This window comes from Taurulus bubalis (assembly GCF_910589615.1).
Source record: "Taurulus bubalis genome assembly, chromosome: 8".
NCBI classification, from domain to species: domain Eukaryota; kingdom Metazoa; phylum Chordata; class Actinopteri; order Perciformes; family Cottidae; genus Taurulus; species Taurulus bubalis.
In genome coordinates this window covers 22,092,533-22,116,910 of record NC_136596.1, presented here as the reverse complement: position 1 = coordinate 22,116,910, position 24,378 = coordinate 22,092,533, and the positions used below count along the sequence as shown (strand labels likewise).

General features: G+C 43.9%; 1 protein-coding gene across 1 annotated transcript; it reads left to right on the top strand.

Annotated features, from left to right (window-relative positions):
- Window positions 1-1,100: 1,100 nt before the first annotated feature.
- On the top strand, window positions 1,101-23,973 carry nf2a (NF2, moesin-ezrin-radixin like (MERLIN) tumor suppressor a; the record flags this gene model as incomplete). The annotated part of the gene is made up of 16 exons (XM_079222850.1): window positions 1,101-1,214; window positions 2,473-2,598; window positions 2,725-2,847; window positions 5,566-5,649; window positions 11,660-11,728; window positions 11,883-11,965; window positions 13,855-13,930; window positions 14,432-14,566; window positions 14,867-14,941; window positions 15,067-15,180; window positions 15,374-15,496; window positions 15,892-16,109; window positions 17,481-17,586; window positions 19,065-19,183; window positions 20,216-20,375; window positions 23,923-23,973. 16 exons carry the CDS (start codon window positions 1,101-1,103, stop codon window positions 23,971-23,973), a joined length of 1,776 nt encoding a protein of 591 aa, XP_079078976.1.
- Window positions 23,974-24,378: the final 405 nt, after the last annotated feature.

Here is a 24,378-nt window from a genome sequence, read left to right as displayed (position 1 = left end):
ATTAAGTTTCTGTCGGGTAAGGATTCATCGACTAATTGCCCATTACATTTCTGGCGAGCAGTGACTGATCGATGAATCGACTAATCATCTCAGTGCTAAAAATAATATCCCACCTAGAACTTGATTTGTTTTACGACTTAGATTTGTTTATTTGTTTACATTAGTAAAAATTGGAATCAAAACGTGAAAGAGAGAAAAACACCAGGTAAATAATTTGTTATTAAGGCTAACATATTTGACGCTTTAATGATATGATAAGTAAATATTTTAACATCAATATTAACTGTATATAGTAGTATCATAATCTCAGATCAAAAAAATGCCTCACGCTCTGACTATGACCAGAAGAAGTTAATGTTCCTTCGCAAAGTCGTTAACGTGCGCTACGACGTTATTACAACATTCCGGACGGCTCCTGAACGCAGCATTGCTTCTCTCACAACAGACGCTGAGCAGCAGGTCGCCAGCGCTCCTTCAGCGGAGTTTACGTGCAGGAACCCAAGTGTTTTGAACTGTCCGGAGGCGATATTTTGGATTGATAATTGCCACGGACGCGTAGCTGAGCGCGTTAACAGATTTCTCGGAGTATAGGCGCATAACTTTTCTTTCTCGCAAGATAAGTTACATTGACATATGTAACGTCACACCAGGTTAGTCGGCTCACGTAGTTTCTATTCAACCTGTTAGCTTTGCGTTAGCAGCGACTTCGGGACGGTGCGTTGTGTTTATCAACTCATTCCACATGCACACGTTTTGTTTAGTAGGTAACGTGATACCACAACAACAACACAACTACCATAAAACATTCAGCGTGTATGTGACATTCCCAAACTAAGAACTTGTCAGTGAACGCCGCGCGCAAACTTGAATTGAACTTGTTTTGAAGCATCTATCATATCCATTCATAGCCGAGCGAGCTGCCGTAAAGCTGGACAGTCACATGCACGGCGCTGCTTATCTTTCAGGGAGCTAAGCAAGACGTATGGTCCCAAACGACCTGTCTGCTGTTTACGACAGAGTTTGGGACGTGCACAATGCCGTGGCAGTTTTTTTGCAGAAAATTCACGACTCTGAAAAAGTAGTTTTGTCAGCCGTTCGCCATGGCGAGTGCCTTAGCGGCGAAACTGGGCTTTAACTCGCTGATGAGGAAACAACCGAGGAGCTTCAGCGTCAGGATTTGCACGGCGGAGTCAGACATGGAGTTCAGCTGCGAGGTGAGTGTGTTTTTCAGAAAACTGAGCATGATTTCATTCAACTTTACCCTCAGGTTTACCTGCCCATCACCACCAGCAGCAGCACCAACACACAAGGTACTTTCTAAGTTGTCTCACTGGCTGTGTTGCCAATTGCCATGCATTTGCAATGCAACTACAAATCTATGCAGAGCCATTAACATGCAACGACAACTGAATTGAATAGTTTCCAGACTTTATCTGGGCGACAGTGATGATGGCTCATCAAGAAAAAATGTGAAGGTTTCACTTTTCGACGCTAGATGGCAGCAACCGACTGGCCCAAAAGCCTAGTGGGGTTTATTCCACAGACCACGTCTGTTATAATGTATCTCGTGTCTTATGCAGCAGAGGATTCATGCACATTTTGAGCTCAATGCAGTTTCTGACTTGCTGCAGTGCTGTTGAATCTAACGGACACACTGGCCTCAGTATGTATTTTTGGCCTCGTTGCAGTGTTTTATTTTTTTGTGTGGTTGAGCATATGATTTGGTTGATAATATACCAGAACTATAAAAGGCATCAAAAAGGACTCTCAGGCACCCCCTCTGTGTTTAAAGGGGAGGAACCCCCACCAAAGTTTGCAGATGGTAATTACACAGCAGCATAATGTTAGTTGCAGGTTTCTATTTTCTGTGCTCGGAAGATAATTACATCACTCATGGGTTTTTTATTTTTGTAAATAGCATTTAACGGGTATTGGTCATACAGACAACATGTTTACTCAGCCGTGAGAGTTTTTAATTGGCCCCGGAGGAGCTTATTTCCTAATTTCTAGCAGTTTTTTTTTTTTAAACTGGGTTTTCTCACGCTAACCTTGAATGCACTTGACAGAAGCTTGCACCCAGAGTCAGCCCAGAGGCTTGAGATGAAAGCTATCTCAATTGGATATGTGCGCCTCACATTTCTGTATGGGGAACGTATGGCTCCACGCTTTGAACTAGAGTCACGATGGAAACACATTCTGCAGATGCAGTATTGTATGAATAACTGTCAATATCTACCCTTATAATAAATTAAGTGCTTCTGTTCTCTTGCTTATTCATGTACTTTAGGGACAGCTAGTCATTATTTAACTCTAACAGGCTGAATTTGCATAGTGTTTATTTATTTTAATTTGTTTGGTATGCTGCAGGGTAAACCAATTAAACACATTCTGGTAATTCATATATATATATATATATATTTTTTTTTTCTCTCCTAAGAAAAATGTGCAAGACTAAAACATGTCATGTTTCAGGTCAAGTGGAAAGGAAAAGACCTTTTCAACTTGGTGTGCCGGACTCTGGGACTGAGGGAGACGTGGTTCTTCGGGCTCCGGTACGACGTCAAGGACACAGTGGCTTGGCTGAAAATGGAAAAGAAGGCGAGTGATTATCCGGGCGTTGTAATGGTTCTCGAGCTGCCGGGCCACGAGGCGTGTGGACTTTGCAGATAAAGAAAAGGGAAAAGGGGAAGGCACGGCTCCATGTTGATTCCTTTGGTTCTGCAGGTTCTGGATCAGGAGGTGCCAAAAGAGGAACCAATCACCCTCCACTTCCTGGCCAAGTTTTACCCTGAAAATGCTGAGGAGGAGCTAGTGCAAGATATCACACAGCATCTCTTCTTCCAACAGGTAAACTGTACATTAATGGAAACCTGCTGTTTTGTATTTGGGCTTATTTTTTGAGGTAAATCAGATTGAAAATGATTCAGTGTGTAAGCATTGGATATGCTGTTCACTACTTACCGCGTTGTGGTCTGGCCACGCCGTAAAAGCCTCGTGAGAAGGTTCTGACTGATACATTCTCTTCTTTTCTCAAAGTTGAAATTGCAGCAAGGCTTCCAGGTAAACCTGAAATCCAACATGCCTCTTAAAGCTGTGGATTCCTGCCTCATGTCTAACTAGTGGCCCCAGACACTTCTTTTTTCAAAGCCTCTCTTTCTTTGATCGTAATCTTCCCAGAGGGACGCTGTGCTCATGACTTTAAAAGAAGAAGAAGAAGAAAATAAATCTTATAAAGTGGGGTGTCATCTTTCTGAGGGACGAGATGCGTTAAAATGTAGCTTTAAAAAAAATTATATATATATATATATATATATATATATATATATATATATATATATATATATATATATATATATGTATATATCTCTAGGTGTGTTAGATCTTTAACACTTAAAAGCTTTTAAATTGCTCTGTCAATTTAGGGAGATCCCTTTCCCCGTTGCACACCAGGCATTTGGAGGCTGTGCCACATCTGCGGCTTCCTCGCTCCTCTGATCCGGTGCCAGCAGGGGGCACGCGTCCACAGAGTTTCTGACAAGTTGCTGAGCAGAGCGCACACTGTAACACACTTTTTCCAAATGTCCGATTGTGTGCAGCCATGTGGAATCATTGCACGACATATTACCGCAGATACCTCTTTCTCTCCACTTAAGACTCTCCGGGGACGTCCTGTGGAGCCCGCCGCACAGTTTCCTCCTCCCAAGAAATGAGATTTGCTATTGTGCTCCCCTCGTCCAATGCTGCCAGCCACATTCATCAATTACCAATTAGGCTTTAAGGGCTCAGTTATTGGCCCGGTTAATGACATATTCTCCATGGGACGCTCATCCCCCATAGCATTCGTCGCCCGTTGTGCTGGTTTAGTTATATGGCTCGAGACGGCAGCGTGCTTGTGCTCCTCAACATTTGGATAGAGGCACTTATCTACTTAAGGCATATAAAAAGTCTCTCTGTGTCCCTAATCCGTTTAGAGATAGTCGAAGCGATTTATTTATTTCAGTGGAGGAAAACCTTGCTGGAAAAAGAAACAAAGGCTGGAGCCGACAAATTACCCCACAGTTAAAGCGGCAGCCGGCTGCAAGGGGAGAAGAATACAAATGCGTCGGGCCTGGCCTCGCCCGTCTCCCCATTACTTTGCTCTCATTAATTCCCATAATGTCGGGAGCAGGCAGTCAGATAGTGCCACAGGCATGACAGCTGGATTAGTGCTTATCAGAAATGATCAGCGACCCGGATACCAACACACACACCCACACGCACCCCTCACACACACACACCTGAGGCCACTCTCTCAGACGGACACATGCGCGTCTTCGTCACCCCGGCCTGCAATCTCCGCAACGCCGCCGCCACCCTCATTTGTAAACCAGATCCTCTCAGCGCTCGCGGCTGTCACCTCCTGGCTCCGCACCTCGGGGTTAGTTCAAAACACGAGTAGACGGCATGACTGGCTTTGCAAATGATGAAGGCTTAAGGCACTAAATTGCCCACTGCGGCTGAAGCGCCGTTCGCACCTCACACTCTCTCATGCAGTTGGGAAGGTTTGCGATTCAATTCCTTTGACAGGTGACGGAGCCGGGGTGGGGGGGCGTGACACCTGACGGGACGCGGCACGTTAATCCGGGGGAAGCTTGTTAAAGGGGCTTACCAGACATTTTTTAAGAATGCATGTTATTACTACGGATCCACGGCGGTGAAGTCAACACTTGTAAACACAAACACAATCTCTTTCCTGAAGCTCTACGGCGGAGAACTAAACCATGGACCTGCCACTCTCGCTGGAGTTGATTCACACATAGAATCAGTTATGTAGCTGGAGGCGCAGACATAAAGAAACAAAACATGAATTATGAAAATGGGCGGCGCTCTGTAACTACGCTTTGTAGGACTCGTGTCATTATACTCGGCTGACTAGCGAGCAGATCTTCGTGGAGCGGCTTAATGATCACATGAAATACTGCTGGCCTGGGTGCAGAGTTCCTGCTTCGGTGTCTAATAAGTCCCTGTGTGGCTATGAAGCTCAACTGTTGCAATATTTATTTGGCATAGTTTGCACAGTTTCCAGAGTTCTCTAAAATGTGCCGGTGTACTGCAGCAGTTCTGGACGTTTACTCACTCCCATAATAACTTGACTTTGTGGCTACTTGGTTTTAGCTGTGGTCGGGGTCCTGTATTTGTTAAAGTAGAATCCGGGGAGTTGAAGTTGTGGCAGTGAAAAGCACAGTGGTCAGAAGGTTGTGTTCCACCCGGCACCGACACTCTTCTCTCTGAGGTGTCGAGTGTTTTTTTCTTCTTCTTCCATTGTGTTTGATTCCAGTGCGATCACCTGTCAATCCCATTCAGGTCTCTCGTCTCACAGGAATCACTTTTTGCTCCTCTCGTGGAGAAATCAATACAAAAGGAGACGTAATACTCAAACGGAAGACAAGGAGCAGACAGTTTTCTCCCTGAAAGCCCCAATCAATCTGTCATCAGGGGTGTTATGCCGTTTAACAGTGAAAAGCTCCTCCGCTGATTTAACAAACAACTACATGGCACATTTACATTCTGAAAACATATCCTCAGGTGAAGAAGAAGATCCTCGAGGAGGATGTTCACTGTCCACCTGAGGCCTCCGTGCTGCTGGCCTCCTACGCCGTCCACGCCAAGGTAAGTGCTCTTTTTTTGGAATGGAGTCAGTTGTTTTCAAGCGAGATCAGTCGCTCCATCCATACGTCCATCTTCGTATTCTTTAATGGTTCATTAATCTGTATTTTGTAATCTGCATGACAACTTCTTCTCTTCTCTCCTTTGAATAATTTACTCCAGCAGGGCGCTGCTCTGTTACTGCGCTACAGAATGCTTTGGTTTTTTAAAGAAAAGCAGTGTTGACCCAGCAAATTGCTTCACATGAATCATTTTCGTGGACAATACTTTGAGTTGTTTGCTCATCTGAAAACCAGTATGCTGCCACAGTGCAGCTCTTTCTGTCTGAGAACAGTGCACAGAGGCTGCATGCTTTATCACCAGCGGGCTTGACTATTGTAATCTCCTTGGATCTGGTTTCCCCCAAAAAAGAGACATAAATCACCCGAAATTGATCCAGAGCTCTGCTGTCTGAGTCCTGATAAGGACCGGAGTACACGTTTCACCTCAAAATTCCTTCAGTGGTGAGTTCAGTATTGATTTTTGTACATTCTTGGAGTGCTACCAGGCCTTGCATGAAATGCCTTTAGTGTAAAAACAAAACAAAAACAGGAGCCCAGATGCTCTTAAAGTACACTATGAAGTATCTGTACGGAAATGCAGAATAAACGCCTCCACTAAAGCAGCACCTACTTGTTAGAACATCTTAAATAAATAAAAATCGCCACTATCCCATTCAATTGAAGTGCGATTAGACGCTGGTGACCTCAGGATTACATCTACATTACATTCCCTCTTTGGGCTGTGATCTACAGCGTACAGGTTAATGGAAGCAGAGATGCGGGTCGGCACCTCCGAGGCGGGTCGATGTGGTAATCTGATGGAAACTTGTGGCTCCCTCCTTTTTGGCTTGGCTGCCCCACAGGAGCACTTCAGAAGTAAGAAGTAAGAAGTAAGAAGGCACACACACCTCAAATGGAGTCGAGGTGGAGCAAATTAAACGTTTTAAGTTCCCGAGGAATCAGCATCACAATGACCCGCCATGGTCGTCACTCATCTCCATCCTGGGGAGAAAAGCTAAACACACTGAAGAAGAAGGGCAAAAAAAATCCCCACCGAAGACCCCAGAGGATATTAAAAGGCGACACCCGCCACGGCCCGTTCACTCTGCTGCCGACCGGCAGGAGACCGCCACCATACCACCAGACTACAGATCAGTTTTTTTCCCCTCAATCAGATGTTGCAGCACATGAGTTGCGCGTGCCTTGTACATATCACTGTGAACTTGTCAGTCACTATACGGTACGTTCCTCTCCTCGCTTGAGCTCTGGGTAGTGAGTGAATAACCAAAATATGCCGATGGAAGTGGCTGAAAGTAGCTCCCCTTGTCGGGTGGCTGGGCACATGCACGGTGAGAACTCAGACGTCTTTGAAAGAAGCCAGTTGAGGTTTGAGGTTGAGGTTCATTTCAGTCGTCCGATCACAAAGAATACTCACGCAAGGGGTTCAGATTTGCAGGTCGGCCCCGGGAAGTTAGTTGACTTGAGTGTTTATAATTTTTATTTGATGATGAAGGCGCTGTGTGAAAAACCTCCCTTGATTTATTGGTTGAGGATCAAACCTCGAGTTACCTGAAGTCTATATGGAAATCCCTCTACGGGAAAGAGCCCCCTTAATAAACCTCCAGCCGGTCTCAGCCGTTTTGGTTGAAGGATCCCATCTCTCGGAAATCCCCAAGAAAAAGATAAGAGAGAGTGAGGCGCGGCTCTCTGACAGGCGGACAGGGTCCAGTGAGACCGGAGCTCTACCTCCAAGGTTTGGCAAAGACCCCTCTGGAGATTTGCTTTTCCCCCGTGCCAATTTAACATGCCGGGGGTTAAAGAGCGACCGTGCGGATGGAGGAAAATCAGCAAATGAGCTTGAGCCTTGTGCCCTCTGCTGTCAGCGCCCTCAGTCGGGTAACAGGACAAAATATGGGGCCACAATCTGTTTTCAGCTAATCAGCAGTCCACTTTGATTAGAGCCAATGTGAGTAAATTGGCATTGTAAAGGGGAGACAGGTACTTAAGCAGTGCAGCTGCCAAAAAGGTTTTTGGCAGACTTTCGCTTCCTCTCGTCATAAACTTTCTTTGGTGCAGCGCCGCTGTGTAGCCTGTAAAGTACATCACACAGTGGGCTCTACTTTGGTACCGTAGCTCATCTTTAATCATGATTATACTCAGCCTGAAGATAGCAATAAAAGAGTAAAGGCATATTCCAAGACAGCATTAATGTTTAAAAGAAGATTTTTCTTCTTTATATAATGTGAACTCCATTCAGGTTACGCACACTCCCACACAGATTCTGTGTGTGTAATCAGTTTCCAGTCGGGGAAAAAAAATTAAAAAATGGGTTAATTTATAACGATCGCAGTAGGAAGTCATGAAAGCCGAATGACATTACCTTACAGAGAGCGCATGAATAGAGGGGACAATGCAAGTTAGGAATAGTCCTGCAGGAATTTGCATGCGCACAATAGCTCCAACTGACAATTATTTCTCCCAGAGAAAGCCACATTGTTTTCATCACTGATTCAAAATAAATCAATACCGTAGTCATCATGTACATTGTCACGTCTGCAATTTATAAAACCTTGTGTAGGACATGATTATGGACTCTGTTACATGCACTGTATGCAACATTATACAATACACTAACATACATTGTCCCGTATATGAAACATTGAACGTTAATCTGCAGTTAATCATAACCCAGCATAATGATAAAGATGAGAAAATTGTGTTTTGAATGCAACTTTTTGAATGTTAAAACACATTTTTACCCTTTTGATAATGTATAAAATGTTCAAAGTCATCAGATTGAACTTTTCCGTGGGAAAAGGTATGCGAGCCCGCTCTTTATTCAGAGCGGGTCGCAGAGCGCCAGGGAGGGAGATGACGGGGAATTTCAAGAAGCCGGCCCTCTCTGAAAACGCAGAGAGAGCCGCTCTGGCGTGAAGGTGGAGGATGGGAGTGAGTCCGGCTCGCTCTGCCACGACGCCACGGAGGGCGTGGAGATGCGTGTCGGCGAGCACTGGCGAGCTACTGGGAACGCTTGACACTGGTGGGAATCACTGGGATTCTAACAAGAGTTATACCTAAAAATGGAATGCGGCAGCTTTTACTTTGTAGCTGTCAAAGTCTGTTTTTCTCTCTTTGTCAGCTCACAGCATGCGACACCGATACGATGTAATTGAGATGCAATTTCGAGCTGTATAAACAGAGATGCACCTTTCGGTTTCAATCTGGCCCACACAATATGCTATTTAATACTCGTGGAATTTGTCAGCTTTGCCTCGAGATTATGCAAATCCTTCGTCACTCATCTGACTCAACCGACACACCGTTGAGGCCCCGCCACGGCGGCGGCGAGCCGGCATCAGACGCCCGGAGATGGAAATACAGCGATATAGCCATTTTGTTCTGCGCGTCAATTCAGTCACAGTTTATAGGCATGAAGTGTAACCGTTTTTTTGAAAAGTGTAGATTTGAAAACAGGCAATATTGTATATTTATTGTTTTACACAGCCTATGGTTACACTGTGAATACATGCAAAATGTGCCAACGTGTGTTCATTAAACCAAAATGTTTGGGCGACTGGGAGTATTAACTTGATGACGGCACTAAATGAAAATTCAGAAATCATCAAGATGATTGCAATTCATCCATTTCCGGAAACCGGCCCGGAGACCTTTGCACAGTTAACACAGAGCTTGGCGGTGTATGTCATGGCTGCACATGAGAAACATGTATTTATGAATTAAAGGCGGTAAATGGATGTTCTTCCATGTGAAGTGAGAAATGCATTTCCTAATTTAAAAAAGGGGCTCTATTGAACAGCACACACCACATTAGTCAGTGGCCACCGCCGGTGATAATTAGTGACACTCAGCTGTCCCTTGAGAACCGTTTGTTGCACACTTGGGAGGAAAAGGTGTGCAATCAGCACCGTCACCGTCAAAAGGCCCGAGACCATGCCTTGACGAGTCCATATATCATCAGTTATGTAGCGGTTACAAACAAACAGGTGAGGAGCTGAGGGAGCGGGAGCTGCAAGATCTAATTAAATGGCCCTCGGCATCTCCACTCCCCGAGCACTGTTCAGAGGTTCTAGGATTTCCTGTCTGTGTGTGGAGCTTATTATTAAATTCCGGTCTCTAAAAGTACAGTTTTCAGACTGACGTGCAGAAAAATAAAATCCAATTACACCTGACGTAATAAAAGTAGCACTCGTTTGATTGGAGCAACACGAGTAGTCGGTTTAATTTACTGTGTGCAAAATTAGCAGAAGCTCACCATTAAAAATCAATGTGCTCAAAATCTCTCGTCATTGTTTAAGCACTAAAATGTGTGCGATCTCCTTCTCTAACTCAGTGTCATGTAACATCAAAATAAGTTGTTATGGTTTCAGTCCCGACCCGTTTTCTTTTCTTCTTTTTTCAATAATTTCTTTGTTGTGTATGTCTTTCTCCTCCTTCAGGGAGCTGGCCACCTGAAGGAGACACAGCAATGGCATTTTGAGTGCAATTACAATGACATGTTGAGCAGCAGCAGAAGGTTGTTTTCTCTTCTTTTTTTTGGTTGCTATCCGAAACGTCTTTCTGTTGGTGTCAGGTTTAGAATGAAATAGGGAACGAGTCTTTCTAGACAACCTGTTTTTCCACCCAGGTACAAACCAAAAGAGCAATAGTCATTGAGGGGGAATTTATTAGAAGGATGTTCCACTTTTTGGTGTCAGCCCCTCGAGGTCAAAGACAAAGTCCTCTCCTAACTCCTTTTCATTAATATTTAATTTCTTACTTGGTGCTTTTACTCTTGAGTCTAAGAGTTTAAGGAGAGACACTGCCGGTGAAAAAGGGTTAGATAGATGCCATCATAAAACGTAGTTAATACCATTTTTTTGTATAACAAGTTTTCTGAAATTCTATGTTTGAATTTACATTATCTTATTAAATATATGCGACGTGCAAACTTTTCCCGAACCGAAATCTGAACATTGGATAAAGCCAGGTTTTATACTTTTTGTTTTCGTCTCATTTTGTTGACACATTAGGGTCAACGGTTTTTATTGAGGGAATTTTTGGTGTCTCTTTTTTTTTTATCACTTCATGAATCAGCAAATGGTGAAGGCCATAATATAAAGTTTGGTGTATGAAAGTGCTGCTGAAGTGGAGATTTCTTCCTCAGAGTTTTGAGAAAACAAATATTTTGTGGTGAATAGGAAATACTTTCAACAAATATATATCACCATGAAACTTCCCCATTTTATTACTTACATTAAGACAACAGGTTTTTGTAATAACTTTTCTGAAATGTTATGTAAATAAATATGCAAAACAATTAGTTATCTCATCTTCATCTGTGGTGAATTTGGTCAAAAGACAACACTGAGTAAAATAAACACCGTCATGTGTATTTTGAAGCTTTTCTTTCCATTTGTTTGAAAGAAGACATATTACGGAGATAAAATAGCAACAAAAACTGGACCAGTGCAAGAAAAAAACAAAACGTTTTCGCCTGAAGCAACTAAAACTGTCTCCCAAAATACAGTTTTGATCAAGTGTGGGGGACATATGTGTTTCCCAAAATGTGAAAACGTAGCTCCGTGTATAATTCATATGTTACCGCAGCCCAAAGGAAGCCCCGCCCACCCCGGCACGCAGCCGTGCCCCAATCCATCCATAGCTCTCCCAAACGTGCATGCCGTCGTTTGTATCCCGGCTCCGCGATGATAAGTGATCAGTCTCAGTTCTCTAATAGCATCATTTACACCGTCGACTAACCACCGGGCCACCGCTGCACATTAATGACACGGCGGCGGGCCAGCCTCCATCCGTTCTCCGAGAGACCCTTTTCTTCCAGGCGCTGTAGTTTTCCATCTTATAAACCGCTCTCAGGAGAGACATCTGCGGTCCCGTTATTGGAGCGGAGCTGGATAGAGGCCATTAGTTTGGAGTGATTCTAATCCTTTTGGCATTTTTGCTCTATTTTGCAGTACGGAGACTACGACCCCAATGTTCACACGCCTGGCTTCTTGGCTGAAGAGGAGCTGCTTCCAAAGAGGGCAAGTAGCAGTTGGGTGTTACTTATTGCCACAGATGTCAAACAGATGTTTGCGTGTTTGTCTTATTGCCTAAGCCTGTACCTGCATTATGATGCACAGCGATTTTTCCGCATGCATTCATGCGTATTGATTGTGTGTCTTTCCAAAACTTCAGGTGATCAACTTGTACCAGATGACTGCAGAGATGTGGGAGGAGAGGATCACGGCGTGTTACGCAGAGCACAGGGGAAGGGCGAGGTAAAAACATTGCACTGAACTGCACCACTGGGAAGTTTCACAGTCATCAGCACATTTCAAGTTCACATAGGATGTGTTTAAAAAGAAATGTTTAATGCAAAGTCCATTTTGGCAGCGAGATGCAAAAAGAAGGAAGAAAAAAAAAAGAGTTGATCCCGTAGAGACGTTTTTCAAAGCAGCAAGGATTAATCCACAGGATTAACTTTTCTAACATCTAACGACATGGCCTATAACGCATCAGTAAAGTGTAATTACATGTATATTCACAAGAGAAACGTAATTCGTGCTATTTTTCAAAAGAGAATCATTCAGCGAGGAGCAAATACATCACGGTGAAAGGACTGTATTCATGAATCTAAAATGACGTTAGAGCCTGTTTTTGCTCTTTGCTCCACCACTAAGATGAACAGAGTTGAAAACTGATGGGTAGTAAGTGTGAGGGATGCGGGGAGTCTTAAAACCCCCCGTGGGTCGGGGAGTTTTCGGCCGGAAAGTGAGTTCTGAAAGCAAACTGAGACCGCAGTTCTTGGAAAGTGATAGACTCACCGGTGCTGATCAATAACCCAGCAGAGAGAGGGGAGTTGGAGAAGTTTAATACTCTAGTATAGGGATGCAGTCAGCTGCCTTCACGAGGGCCGAGTACCATTACAAGATATATAGATATACATATATATATATATATTACCTAGCATCATAGATATACATATATATTACCCGACTTTTGGTATCAATTACAACAATAATATTTTCGTCGTCTTGAGATACTTTTCTTTGAAAAATGCAATTATTTTTTCAACCAAACTTTTCGATGGCTTTTCATGACATCTACTTATACATTCATGGATCCCAGAGGATATATAATGGAGACTTTGGCGATGCCTTAACCTTTTCTCCCACATTTGGGATTCAGAGTGAAATGTCATTATGAACTTTAGTACAGCCATTCATGTCCCCCTAAGGATGAAGCACAATCAATTTGGTGATCTCATCACTTTTCATCTGGTGCCGTCATTGGGTCGCAAAACCGTTTTTCTTTTTTCGTTGAACAGAATAGGTTATTTGAGCTTTTAGCTGTTTTAGGCCCCGTGAGAGCAAACATACATTGGCTAAATTGATTTTGGACTTGACACTATTACATCAAAGACAAACAACATTGACAAATCTGACCAGACATTTGGCACTGGGATTGATACGATAACATTAAATATTAATTTAGGATTGGCTCTTATTCTTTTCAAACTTGATGAGGATTACAATAAAAAAAAATCAGCACAACCTCAAAGTAACTGACTTACTTGCCACATGCGTCTGTATGTTCTTTTCCATCTCGAACTCTTTACACTCAGCAGCATTAATCAACAACCTAGTTTAGATGTGTTTACTTGGCATACTGCTATCTTGCCTGTTTAAACTTTGATGAAGCTTAACTCATCAATTTCCCACCACCCATATCAAACAGAAAGTTATTAAAAGTTTAGTCGGACGCATGCCCTGATTTCTCCTCAACCGACAAAGTATGCTGATGCTCTTATTTATTTATTTTTCGCTGAGTTGACCCTGAAATCACATTTGATCTGCCAACCAGGCGACACAGAGAGAGGAAGAAAAAGAGTTTGACGCGTTGGATTCATCTCTCGCAGTACTTTGAGTCTTGGAGGCATCCAAATAAGTCTTCTCTTCCTTTGAGCGTGACCTCTAAAGCCTGTTAGAGAATTATCGCTGTGCTTTGTGTCAGTACTGTGCTTGTGTTTTCACCCTCACAAGAGCTGTGTGGCGGAGTCTTTACAGATCACACGATGTGACAGATGCTCCACTCAAAAGCAGAGGAAACAATGTCTGATCTCCTCTCTCTCCCTCTCTCCCTCTCTCCCTCTCTCTCCCTCTCTCAGGGATGAAGCCGAGATGGAGTATTTAAAAATAGCTCAGGACCTGGACATGTATGGCGTCAATTACTTTTTAATCAGGGTGAGCCAATGCCGCTTTTCTATATCTTTACAATGTCATCCAGCATGGGGGCTTTAGGAGAGGTCACTTTCATTACGGTGGAATGAAATGAAGTCAAAGAATAGCAGCCTGACTCCCTTAGCTGAATCTATTATGTGAAATGTTTTTAGTTATTAACTGCTATTCGGCACTGGATTTTATTCCAGGTGAGTCGTAACGGAAAAAAAATAAAACCTGCCGCAAAGGTTCACCTGGTGGCTCTGGCTTTGATCAGCGCATTCTGGAAAAGGCCGAGACATTTTAAAATACCACCAACAAGTCAACCAAAAGCTGAAGTAATTCACTGTAGCATTTTCCTCAAGTAAACACATCCAGACTGCACACAGTGTGCGACTGGCATTGTTCAGCTCAGCTCTGGCGGGCGGAGCCGCCACGATGACACCTCCGCCGAACGCCGGACAAATGAATGTTGGCTGCAAGGGCGGCTCACTAAGCTTTGTTTCCTCTGTGCGTGTGGTTCAGAATAAAAAGGGAACTGACCTTCTCCTGGGAGTGGACGCCCTGGGTCTGCACATCTACGAGCCGGACAACAGGCTGACGCCCAAGTGCTCCTTCCCGTGGAATGAGATCCGCAACATCTCCTACAGCGACAAGGAGGTGGGACAATCTGTTGTTCTTCATGATGGAGATTAGCGGGACAGCGCTTGCTTGGTCATAAAAGACGGTTGAAACTTGAATATAGAGCTACATGTAGGTAATGCTTGTTCATTATATACTTTATTGGTTGGAAGAACCAACGTATGAAGGGGTTTTAATCTCATGTTTTTTAGATGAATATTGTGATTTAAAAGGTATCGCTCAGCCTTACCTTCAGCTGTGTGTGTGTGTGTGTGTGTGTGTGTTTATCTTTGGTGGTTTGATACAAAAATAAGGTGTTCTTGTCTCCTCAATGTTTAGTTTACCATCAAACCTCTGGATAAGAAAACCAACGTTTTCAAGTTCAACTCCTCGCGGCTAAGAGTCAACAAGTTGGTGAGTTCGGCTGAGATGATGGACGTTTATTGTCGTGAAGGTGACGAAAAATACCAAAAGCAGCTGGCTAGCATTTTGACATGTTGTGAATACAGTAGTGCCAATTATTGGTTTCTCATGTGCAGATCCTCCAGTTGTGTATCGGGAACCATGACCTGTTCATTCGCCGCCGGCGGGTGGACTCGCTCGAAGTCCAGCAGATGAAGTCTCAGGCCAGAGAGGAGAGGGCCAGAAAACAGGTACGTTCTTCATGGAGAGACAGGAGGAGGAGACGGGGTTGAACCCGTGTAGGTTTAGTGCAAATTTGAACCCAAAAAATCTGCAAAGATATAGCTAGTTAATGCATGTTTCCATTGTTTGTTCCATTTATTCCCTCCATTTTCCCCACCATGTGCTCTCTATGTCCACAATGCACCTATCTGTGTTGTTCAGGTCGAGAGGCAGCATCTGCAAAGGGAGAAGCAGCTGCGGGAGGAGGCAGAGAGAGCCAGGGACGAGCTGAAGAGGAGGCTGCTTCAGCTGCAGGACGAAGCTCACATGGCCAACGACGCACTGGTGAGATTCAACTGGTTAGCTGACTCCAAAACCCACCATTCTGTTGCCTTTTGCACACATACTACATATATATATTGGATCAAATTACGCTCCTCTCACACTATCCTCACTTCCACCTTGTGTATCCTGGTTTGAATGTCATTTGCTCCTTCTTCCACTTTACTGTTCCCTTCTTCCCCCTTCATCAATCTCCTTCACTCCTTCTTTCCTCATGCACATCCCTCCCTCTTCACCCCTCTTTTCCCCTCTCATTCTCTGTTAAAAACTGCCGTCGCTCACTCCATCTCTCCGTCTTTGCCTCATTTCCCCATCTCCACTCCCACAACAACTTTGTTTTCCCGTTTCCTCCCCTCCCCGTTCTCGTGTTTGACCTTCCTCTTCCCGCCCCTCTCCAGCTGCGTTCGGAGCAGACGGCGGACCTGCTGGCTGAGAAGGCCCAGATCGCAGAGGAGGAGGCAAAGCTGCTGGCTCAGAAAGCTGCCGAGGCCGAGACAGAGATGCAGCGCATCAAAGTGACCGCCATCCGTGGCCAGGAGGAGCGGCGGCTCATGGAGCAGAAGATGCTGGAGGCAGAGATGCTGGCCCTCAAGATGGCCGAGGAATCGGAAAGGAGGTGGGGAGAGGAGGAAGAAGCGGATGCGTTGTGGAGTGCACAGCCATACATGTTGCTGCTGTGTGGCTTTGTCTCTCATACACAAATTATCTTATTTATCCATCCCACACATGCGCACGTGCACGACCTGCACAGTAAAAAAAAGAATCCTCAAATAACTTATCCACACATCTTACTTTCCATTGCAGATACCTCAAACAGAGGAAGCATTAAACACTGTTCCTAAATAACCTCCTCGCCTCATAAGCCTCCCAAATGTTTCTGAGTTACTATGCCGTTTAATGTCAAGGTGCACCGGCACGCCGCCGCATTCGAGTTTACTCAGCAGAACAGAAGTCAGTCGATATGCTGCGGGCATAGGGCTAGGTAACGCAGCCGCATGCTAATAGCTCGATCAAAGAACTTCTAACTTGTTCAAAATCATTTAATTTTCTAGGCTTTGTTCTCGCGGTGCAGAAGGTAATCATGCGGTTACAGCCACACTGCTGCAGTCTGAAGGGAAAGGGAGAATGCTTTTGTTCAGCAGCTCTGCTCCTCCGAGGTGCAGCAGTTAATTTGCGCTAGTTAATTGTATCGATTGCTGGTGGGTTTCCCTATCAAACTCTTTTGCTGTGCATTGAAGCTCTGCAGTGCTGAAATTGATTTTTTTGATCTGTGTTCCATTTGTGTCTTAAAAGGCAATTTTGTTATTTTCTGTTATTCAGGTCAAATCGAGTAGTTTTCATATCTTCTGTTGCCCTTGTATTTTTATTATTATTATTATTCAAAGGTCAGATGGATAAGAAGATGAACTGAGTGATGTAAAGCCTGAGAGAAAATAAAAAGGCATCGTAGCAAAGAACTTGAGTCGTTTCCATAGTAAAACAGGATACTAAGAATATCACTTCACAGCCTCTACTTCACAAATTATTAGGCAATCATTACGGATGGGTACCATTAACCACTTGCCGGCAACTGCAATTTCTGGATGAGCACTTTCTGAACCAGAGAAATTTAAACCTGCGGCACTCGAAATGTAAATGACGACGTCCACTCAAACCCTTCAGGCACATTGCTCCCCCACACCAACGAGAAAGTGCCGACTATTCAGGAGCACAATCAAAAGAAATGTAATCACCTGCGTGTAGCGTTCTTACATCTCTGTGTGCCGACTCAATGGTGAAATCATTTGAGTCAGAAATGATTGTCTGCTCGGGCGACACATTGATCACCTGGGTAATAACAAAGTGACATTCCTGCTCTGTCGAGTACCGACGTAGCTCTTTGTGTAAGATAATTGTGGATTCAATTTAGATAATTTTGACTTCTTTTCGAAGGATCGGCAGGTGGATTAAAGTATTAACTGCGTATGTCTGTCTGCTCGTCCCTCAGGGCCAAGGAGGCCGAGCAGCTGAGACAGGACCTGCAGGAAGCCAAGGAGTCGGAGCGCCGGGCAAAGCACAAGCTGCTGGAGATCACCAGCAGGACCGTCTATGCGGTAAAAGACCTAAAGCATACACACAAGCTTAACAACACACAGCGTTTCAATATTTAGTGACAGTACATATTCATAGGCCTGCAACTCCTTTCATCATCAATTCGTCATTTAATCTATAAAACATTAGAAAAGAAAATACATCACAGTATTGCACAGCACAAAGTGATGTCTCCAAGTGTCTTGTCTTCTCCAACTAACAGTCCAAAACCCCAAAATATAAAATTCTCTATTATGTAAGACCAGCAAAAGCCTGAAAATTCTCACATTTGAAAACCTGGAACATTAAACTTTTGGCATTTTTGCTCGTGTAATATCAGCCAATTAATTTTCTCTTGCTCAACGAACAGTTGCAGCGCTACACTTAAACAGACATTAGTGGAAATGTAACGTCATTTACGTGATTGAAAATGGAATGTTTTAATATCTCTATAACAATCTAATAAATCCATTTATAAGTTACAGACTTGCATAAAACAGCCAGGGATAATACTCATGTTATGCAATACTTGCACGAATATACATGCAGTAGCACCTCTCAGGAGTATCAGCTGCAAACAGCTACTGGTATGCATTTTTAGCTTGACTGCTCATACCGCGCGCACACACACACACACACACACACACACAACTGTAGACCCACAAAGCCACACTGAACAGGAGTTACTTGCGTAAGAACAGGCAGCACATAAGGCAGCCTACGCGATAGCTTCCAACATGCTAAAAGCCCACTCACTGCACATTCAGCTGCTTACACACACACACACACACACACACACACACACACCTCTCGATGCCTATTGAGATGCCATCGAAAGAGAAATAATAGCTTGTACGCTTATGAATGAGGAGCCTTAGCATACACACACACACTCACACACACACACACACACACACACACACACTGCACATACATACAAAAGACATGCTGCCACTGGAAGTCCCTGATACAGTTCATCAGCTCATGCAGAAAAACGCATCCACACACACACACACACACACACACACACACACACACTTGCACAAGTACACGTAAGTTTCCGTTCCCATTTCCACCGGACATGGTCAAATTGCCTTCTCTGCTCGTCCAGACCGTATTTAGGTCGAATATATCCACACTGTAGTTTGGATCCACAGGCCAACCAATTCATTTACATTTATATTGTGCATTAGGTTCACATCTTATCCAGCCGACTCCTGAGGTGACATGTGGCCAATGCATTTACGTCATTTGTTCAGGATCTGAAAGCATATATAAAGTATATGATTGTGTGTTCATGATCTGTGACCATCAAACAGCCATCTATCTCATCATTTGTGCCTTTATTTTACCCATCCTGTCTTCTCCCCTGCCCTTTCTCTCATTCTAACTCACACCTCTTCTTTATTTTGCCCCATTTTCATATATTTTTTCTTTTCTCCTGTCAATTCGTCTCCATCGCCTCCTTTTCTCTAATCTCTCTTTCCATCTCCCCTCCCAGGCTCCTGGACTACAATCTGACAGCATGCCTCCCGACCTGAGCTTCAGCAGGGAGAACCTCAGCTTTGACTTTAAAGATACCGACATGAAACGCCTCTCCATGGAGATCGAGAAGGAGAAGTGAGTGGCCGGCCGCACTCTGCTGACAACGCCTGATATTTTGCGCCTCAGCGAAATTCGATTTGTTATTCAGCAGACGGGATCAGATCTCTAATGCATATCTATTATAGAGTCATTCTAAATGCATACAAAAATGTGTTTGAGAAAGATCTGACTTAATTCAAGAATGTACTTGGAGGAGCACAACCACTTATTAAATATGTATATTTTGATGCAGGAGTTCAGGCAATTGACCCTCGCCGTCGCTGACTTCACTTCCAGCTTTTGTCAGTGAGTGCAGACAGGAAAAAAATAAATGCATCTCGGCTCAGAAGTATGACGATGGCTGTGGAGTTGAATAAATTATCTGGGTCTTTGTTGTCATATACGGTCATTAGGAAATTCAATTTTTAAATAAAGGCAAGTGAGCAGAGAGATTGCAGTTCCTGGATCAGTTCTCATAAGAGAAAGAAAGACTATAATATACACAATTTAATTACAAAAATATTGACCAGTGGGATTTTCCTCCAAATAGTCAAGATTTTTATCTCTCTTTCGCTATCTACTATTATAATGACTTGTGCTCAGTTATTTTAGGTTCTGGTATTATTGCATGTTATCATTGGCACATATTAGAAAACTGTTTCTAAAAGTCATACATTTCTCATAATTTGATTTCTGACATTTATCATGATTATTTTTTTTTGTCTGTCTTGTCCTTTTAATGAAAATTCAGGTTTCATTTGTATTGCTGACAGAGATATTTATGAATGAGTTCAGTTAGCTTCAAGATTACCAATAATGCTTATCGCCTTGTGTCTGTGTCCCTAATGCTGCGTTCACACCAAAAGCATTGCACATTTTCGAGCGAGTAGATTGCATGCAAAGTCAATGCACAGACGCAAATGGTTGCGAACAACGCACATTTTCGCATAGCATAAGAGTACAACAATGATGCCACACAATGGCTATGAAAAAGCCAGCTATTAAAGTCTGAATGGGGACATAGAATCTAGTAAACTGTCTCCCAATCCGCCGTTTGATCACGTCTAGGGTGGAGTACATGGAGAAGAGCAAGCACCTGCAGGAGCAGCTGAATGAGCTGAAGACAGAGATTGAAAGTCTGAAGATGAAAGAGCGGGAAACTCCTCTGGACATCATTCACAACCAGAATGCCGAGCAGGGGACCAGCAAGCACAGCAACTTCAAAAAGGTAGCTATCAGCTCGGCTGCTTGCGTCCCGGACACCTAACACACATTGTAACGCAAAATACTCCGTGGGTTCCTCCAAACGTACACGTCCATGTTTGATTGTCCCCATTCATACCTCATCTATTCATACTTGTGTACACAGAGTCAAATATTTGTAGTTATTCTAGCACCGTGCATACATGCCCAGAATACGCCAATGGGCAACAGAACGGTAATCTGATTATGTTTACACCTTTAGGATTCTATGTATGGGATTAAGAGCCTTACTATTGCAACAAAATAAGTATTTGTAATGTGAAGATATCATTGAGTAATGGCGTCCTAGGCGGAGAATGAAGTCGCTCTTCCTCTCCTTGTGTTGCAATCCGAGCTTCTCCATGCTTCGTGAGTCTCCGTTGCGCCTCACTCGCTCGGTAATGACAGACGGCGTCGTGGCGGCAGCGTGGGACCGATCCTCCGGTTCCTCCTCAGGCAGACGCCGTTAGCCCCGTCAGCGCTGTCGCCGTTTGTTTGCACCGTTAGCTGCCAGCTGTCTCCATGTTGAGAGCCGTGTGGAAGCTAAAGATGTGCTCTGAATTCCATGTTGAGCACAGTTGACGTGATTTTTACAAACCCTGGTGTAAAGAACCTATTTGACGACATCATCACTCAACCACAAGATCCGACATAAATTCTGCCGGAATTTGGGGAAAGGAAATATGATGCAGCTGTCAAGAGATCTTTTCAATTAACTCCCGTACTTCTAGCGCGCGCGCGTGCGTGCGTGTGTGTGTGTGTGTGTGTGTTTTCTTGTGAACAAACAAATGTTGCATTTATGGTCATTGTGACTCACCAAAGCACAGTGACTCACACGTGTTGAATGCTTTTCTTTCCTCATAAAACATTTGCAAAGCCGAGCGTATAAGTAGTCTCTTGAAAATATGGCCTGTATTTTCAGAGAAGCTCATCCGTTAGCCACAGCAACGACACGTTGGCCATTAATTGAAATTGGCTCTGTTTGTGCAGATAATTAGTCCTTTGGTCTTGGCCACATTGACTCCTAGCTTGCTGATGCGACGCCATGTTTGAAGGGACAAACACACAGTCCTGTCCCTAATGCATCGTACATTCACAAGTTGCTTTTTAGCTATTCAGAGACACATGGAGAGTGAATGCGGTCTTAATACTGATCTTATATGTAATCTTCCAGGATAAGCATCTATCAAAAATATGATAATCCTCTCCCGTAGAACACCCACGCGACCATCGTTTTATTTATAGGAGTTGCATTGATTCTCAGAACATCTTTTAATAGCAATATTCCTCACTTGGCCCCCAAGTTCATTTTTCAGCCTAAAGTTTCCTCTTTGATGGAGGGCCGCTGGTCGCTGGGGGCGGGAGGGAGCGATCATTCATCTTGTACTATGACCTCTAAACACGCACAGTGATTACCGCTCATGAATACGTGTTAAAAAAGATCTCACAGATCAAAAGAGAGGGAAATCGGTGCACCTGATGCCGACTCCATTGGTTGAAATAGCTGCACTATTTCATCACTTACTTGGCGATATGAAATAACACAAAGAAGTGATGGTCTCCTTCAGCTTGAGGGATATTCTTGAATCGATTTGTCAGAGGCAATGGAATAGTTATAAAAAACTAGATTATATTTCCTCTGTCCTCTGATGAACTGGCAGATTACACTCATTCCCCTTTATCTTCCCACTCCAGTATCTCTGGAATTTTAATAAAAGTATCAAATGAAAATTGTAGCTATGCCCTCAGCATGACCAAAATAAAAAATAAAAAAGCCCACCCCTCCTCCTCGCTTCTTGTTTCTCACTGTATAACACACTTGTTAAGGGAGCACTAATTGATTTGTGCTTGGCGATTAGTCATCCGGATGGATTTTGGCAAGCAGGGTGAGAAGGAGCCATGTTAAGAATGTTGGTTTAATTGAACCAGAGGCGGCATTCATCTGGCTTACAGGGCAATGGGAAGAAGAATCGAGAGTCAGCTTTGCCAAAAGTGGCAGGACGTTTCGAGGAGGCTGAGGTTGAACCAAAATTGTTCAAAGGATGAGGGAGTACGAGGGAGGCTGAGTCACGGAGGAGTGCTTCGATTGGAGCATGAAGTTGGAAACCAGAGAGGGACCAAATGAAGAGGAAGCGAAGAGCAGAAGAAACATGCAACAAAGCACCGATCTCTGAGCCACAAGCATCAGGAGCGGCTGCCTCCACCCTCGGGTAAGGTTTTCTCCATCCACCCCTTCTGGATGATTAATCGAAGGCCCCTTAACACGGCCCAGCAGCTTTGCACCCCCCGGGCCAAAGGTTCTGCTCTGTTAGCACCGGGCCTGCCAGGAGAGCTTCTTCTCAACACCTGAATCACAGGAGCTGCAGTGATTCTGTCTGAAGTTTAACGGAGTTATTTTTATTTTTTATATACACATGGCAGTCCATCCAGACTGTGTGAAGTGGCGCACAAAAAGAGGTCAAAAGGAGCCCATTGTGCTCTCCTCGCAACAACATTCAACAAGGATTTCTAGCGTGCCGTTTTTGCCGTTCACAATAGGGATGCTAGAATTCTTGCTTTCCAGCACACAGACTGTGGGCAGGTGCAGAGTACAATGCTGCAGAGTCTCTCTCACACACACACACACACACACACACACACACACACACACACACACACACTTGAGGCTGCCTGTCAGCGGGGACAATAGAAGGTGATCTGTAAATATTCAGCTGCAAATCCATCCCTTGCCCACACATTATCTGTTTGGATTTGCTTAAATCCCTCCATCTACACATTCCCTTGAAATAATCTGGATTCCCCAAACTGTCCTCCATCATCCCGCTGCCTAATATTTACTTTGGCAGCCACCTTAATTTCCCTCTGCCGTACAGATGTTGCAGAGGGGAAAAAGTTTGCCCAATCAATTTTTAAGTAGCGCTCACTTTTCCTGTATTAGACGAGCTGTTGAAACACAGCCAGCGAAGCTGAATGAATCCATCCCCAGCTCTATTTAAACCTGCAGAGGAAAACAATTAACAGTACTTTTTTTCAGACTGGCATTGATCTCCTACCCATCGTGATCTACCCGTCTGTTTTGATTGTCTCTTCTATTTTGTTGTAAACTCTGATCGGGCCTTGTGTTTCTTTCAGCATAAATTGTATTAATAAAGCTTCATATCTTCGCAAACCGTCGGCAATCATTGAAAACAGAATAACCTTGGGGAGCACAAAGGTGAACTCTGCAGACACCCTCTTATGAACACTCAGTCTTTTGATTGGTCAAGGGAAACGAGTTTGAAATCACTCTGGATTAAACGTGCACTCATGTCTTCATTAGAGATGCAGCTAAACTAACCGTAGTCAGTCAAAAATGTTTGGTCCACTATTTTTCACAATGTTCCAACATAGAGGTTTATTCACAAAACGAATGAAATCTTTTCACCTTTGGTTACCTGTAGTGCTGTACTGCAGTATATTCTGTACTGGTTTACTTCCACATTACCTCAGATATAAACCCGTAGCTGCTCTCGTCTTTCCTGTCTCCTCCACAGCTAACACTGCAGAGCACCAAGTCCAGGGTGGCCTTCTTTGAGGAACTTTAAAGACACGCCTGGATGAAGGTGGCGATGCACAACTGCCAAGAGCCTCCACGATTCCACATTCCTGGTCGGTTCACGCGATCGGTCACGCTACGAGACCGTGGCGCTCCGCTTCCTGGGAAACCCACTATGAGACACAAAACAATTACCACTGCCTTCATCCGCGCCAGCTGCAGAGGCCTCATGCGTGCGCACAAAGAAGGATGAATTCATAATGCTCCTGCACTAAAATCTGGGACTTCATAAAAGAAAAAAAGTGAGTGTGTGTTTCCAGTAAGTGTGTGAAATACAGGACATTCTCTGTGAATATTTCGAAGCGAACTCAAAGTGGGTTTCATTCATGTCAAAGAACAAAGATACACAACTCAAAGAAATGAAAATGGTCTTTGACTGCTCCAGTTCCACTGT